Genomic DNA, 3,717 nt, shown 5'->3' with positions numbered 1-3,717 from the left:
TCACAGTGGTTGGTGTAGTTACTACAACTATGACACCACAGAAGTACGGAAAGAAGCAAGAGGCAGAGAGACAGTATACCACTCAGGGGGAATCCAAGCAGGAACTTGAGAGGACAACCACACCTCTTCCTACCACACCAAACACCACAGCACTGGTTAGCACTGAAAGATCAACAAGGTTTACTGACAAGAAGCAATCCAGGCCCATGTTTGATGGAAAGAAAAATTCAAAGGCAGTGACAAGTGGAAACAAAAAGCAGATTGTGGATTTAAGCAAGAAAGGTGAGGAGACAAAGCAGATTGAGGAGACAAGCAAGAAAGGTGAGGAGACTTCATTGAATACAGCGGGTATGGCTGAGCAAAATGTTACTGTAAAGAACCTAAGAGTGATCAGTGAAACTGATGAAAGAGTGACCTTAACTTGGAAAATTGTCAATGCCACAAGTGACTCTGCAGTGACTGTGTTATACTCAAAGTATGGTGAGAAAGATATGTTGCCTCTGAGCACTGATGCTAGCAAAAACAAAGTCACAATTGATGGCTTGCAACCTAGTACTCAATATATGGCATGTGTCTCGCCCAAAGGAGTGCCACCTACAAAAGAGCAGTGCATTATTTTCTCCACTGATGGGCTAAATGATGAAAGCAGCTCTCAATTTTCTATTCCGATATTGGCCAGCAGTGCAGCCTGTGTGGTTGTATTACCTTTGATATTTTTCTTACTCTACAAAGTTTTAAAACTTCGTGTGAAACCGAAAACTGCAAAGGAAGCTGACCTTGCAAAAGAGACCTATGTGAAATTTGAAACACTGTCTCTGAAGCCTCGGACAGTCAATGCAGGAGAGCAGCTCTGGGCACGAAGGTACACAGATGAGTCAGAAAGACTTCTGCTTTGTTCTAGATCAAGCATGGATTCTCAAATGACCTTCAAAAGTGAGGGCTCTAGATCTGAGTATCTGTGTTGAACATGAGTGAGGGTGGAGAAGATGAATATACAATAGGTAAAATAGATCCAAAATGATGATACTGCATCTGGAAGCAGGTTGGTGCTAGGTGGTGGTCAGAATATATTGTCTGATGTAATGCAGTCTACTGTATGGCTAGGATGGTGGGTAGGAAGGAGAACAGAAGAAAAATGTTACTTGTTTATTTTCTTTTTTTTGTGTTTGTGACTTTGAATGGGAAGGAATGATGTTCGATGTTCTTCAAAAGATAAATGCAGCATGAAATCGTTGCCTAGTTAAAGACCTTCTATTTTTCATTTTCATTAAAACATCATTCTTTTTTCTCTTCTCTCATTTTTACTGTATGATGTGCTAAATGCATGGATCCAACGTTAATCACAACCGTCATAAAAACTATGTACTTAAAATAATAGGAAAACAGTTTAAATTACTTGTATTGAGGTCAAAACTTTATTTGAAAATACACGTTTTCTTCTGACATCAGCTTGTGCTTTGAGGTGTCATACAACTCTGTACAGTATCTGGGACTTGAAGTGATCTCAGGCCAATCAAGACTGAAGCTAGGTAGCCATAGCTTATGGACTCTTGAGAAGTACAATACATATCATATTGCCATTTTGCAGATGCTATGGCAAAGGAGCTTCTTTAGTATTCTGAAGCTCAGGTAAGATGTTGTTATACTAGACATTAATAATGTTAATTTACACCAAATGATCTTATTGCAAAATCACAGCCTTAGAATTTACTTGGATGCATATGTCTTTATGCCTCAACTTCAGAAATATCTGTACAGAAAATTTTGTGGTATTATGTAATACAACACACAGTCTTATATACCTATATATTACATAGTTATTGCACAATATTATGTATTACTTTGTAGTAATATAATACATTTTTGAGATACACTAAGAAGGGGTATTGTCCTCAGGTCACGTTGGATGTGTAATGAAGTTTAATGAGCATCGTGAAAGTTATTTGTGAGCATGCTTCCCCATGTTTAGAAAATCAGGTATTGATATTAATAACAACAATGAATACAGAATTGCCTATTAATTATAATAATGAATTGTCTATTCTGAGGCTGCTTTTTATTGCCTGCAGTAAATAACAGAGCTTTTATTGTTTTAAGTTCAGATATTATGGTTAGGAGTATGTATGAATTGAGAACGACAGTTTATTCCTAAAAATTACAGCTGGGTTGTTTTCTTGGACCTTTCTATGCCTAGAGAACTGTTTTGCTAGGAAATTGGGAATCTTCTCTTTCCAGATGGAGAAATATTACTCAAAGCTACCAACCAAAGCTCAGTTAGTTAACTTTAAAATAGTAGCATTTCTTGGTATCACTAGCATACGACTAAATTTTACCTGCTGGAATGCTAGAGAGCTTATTTTGTAAGGCATAGCTTGGCAAGACGAAATCACTGTCAAAAAACCTCCCAGCATAAAATAATGTCAGAAAATGAACACATTGAAAAATCTCCATAGCATCTACATGATGGTGCTTGGTGGTCAAGAATAATAGAATGAGTATTTGAGACAATGGGTGCTGTAGTAAAGATGCAGACAAGATGTTCAAAGGTGCAAAATTAGCTTAACTGCATATGCTTTTAGAATTAACCTTGATGTTTTTTTCTGTGTTACTGGTATGTGTGGTTAAAAAGTGATCTTGCTTCTTTTTCCATGGATAATTTTGATTGCAGTGAAAATGCTTTTAGTTTTCTGAGTGGAATATTTTTACTTTGTCTCTTTTTAAAAAAAAAAAAAGGGATATTTTAGGGAAAACATTATTTTTGTGTCAAAACCAAGGTTCATCTGACAAGCAGTTTACGATAAACTAAATTTTTAACAGGACCTGAAGTGTTACATTATTTGCCTTCTATTTTCCTTATAGTGTAGCCAGTAGTTGTTGCTGAAGGTGTTTCCAATTAAAAACACCATTTTTGTCATTAAAAAGAGCAATTGTTTTAACTTTTTTTTTTTCATTCCTGGAGAGTATTTGATTTCAGGTTTCAAAGCTTTGCAAGAAACTTGAATCTGCTTCTAGAGTTCAAAAGTGCTATCACCTGACTTTTAGATGATACATCAATATATTGGACTGAGGTGGTGCAAAGCTTTGAGAGAGCTCACTTGAAACCTTTTGATTTGACTAATCCTTGTGGAATTAGCATGTCCTAAAGTTAGAAATGAATCTCTATAGCTACATGTGGTATCAGTATATCGGAGATGGAATGTATTATAAAGGGCATGTTCTTGCAAGAAAACATGAGATATGTTATTTTTTCCACAGTTCTTGAGACAGCAGAGTTATATAACCTGGACATGGTTCTGTACCTCACATCAAAACAGCAAAATTGCTGGGGAATTTCAATAGGAATTTGATACAAAGGCCAAATCTTACAATAAAGACATGTGCCCTGCATCGCCCAGCACTGATTTAGTTAAAGAGCTGAAGAAATACTTCTGGTAACAGATGCAAATTTTTGTACTGTAAATTGTTAATATCAATGATAGAATAATTCTAAGATAGAGTTTGTCACCTGTAATCAATTTGTATAGTATCTTCTGAAAAGCAATACTGAATCAATCATCACTATGAACAGTGATACCTATAATCTATGCTTGCCTGGTAGGAGAATTTGGAGAGGATTTAACCAATGTTTATGCATCGCCTTTCATATATTTTGCACTTTGTTAGCTCAATTAATCCTGTATTTCACCAAAAAGATTAGACTTCTTTTTATACATTTCT

At 35.8% G+C, this 3,717-nt stretch overlaps 1 protein-coding gene across 1 annotated transcript in view; it reads left to right on the top strand.

Moving 5' to 3' along the window:
- The window catches only part of LRIT3 (leucine rich repeat, Ig-like and transmembrane domains 3), a 12,295-nt gene extending 11,330 nt beyond the window's left edge, over positions 1 to 965 (top strand). The window contains 2 exon segments of the mRNA XM_029085467.1: positions 1 to 3; positions 5 to 965. The exon segment at positions 1 to 3 is cut by the window's left edge and continues 115 nt beyond it. Of these exon segments, the coding sequence (XP_028941300.1) occupies positions 1 to 3; positions 5 to 965 (964 nt within the window).
- The last annotated feature ends 2,752 nt before the right edge of the window (positions 966 to 3,717 follow it).

The sequence above is a fragment of the Antrostomus carolinensis genome, unplaced genomic scaffold, assembly GCF_000700745.2.
Source record: "Antrostomus carolinensis isolate BGI_N321 unplaced genomic scaffold, ASM70074v2 scaffold7070, whole genome shotgun sequence".
NCBI classification, from domain to species: Eukaryota; Metazoa; Chordata; class Aves; order Caprimulgiformes; family Caprimulgidae; genus Antrostomus; species Antrostomus carolinensis.
This window is presented reverse-complemented; position numbering and strand designations above follow the sequence as displayed.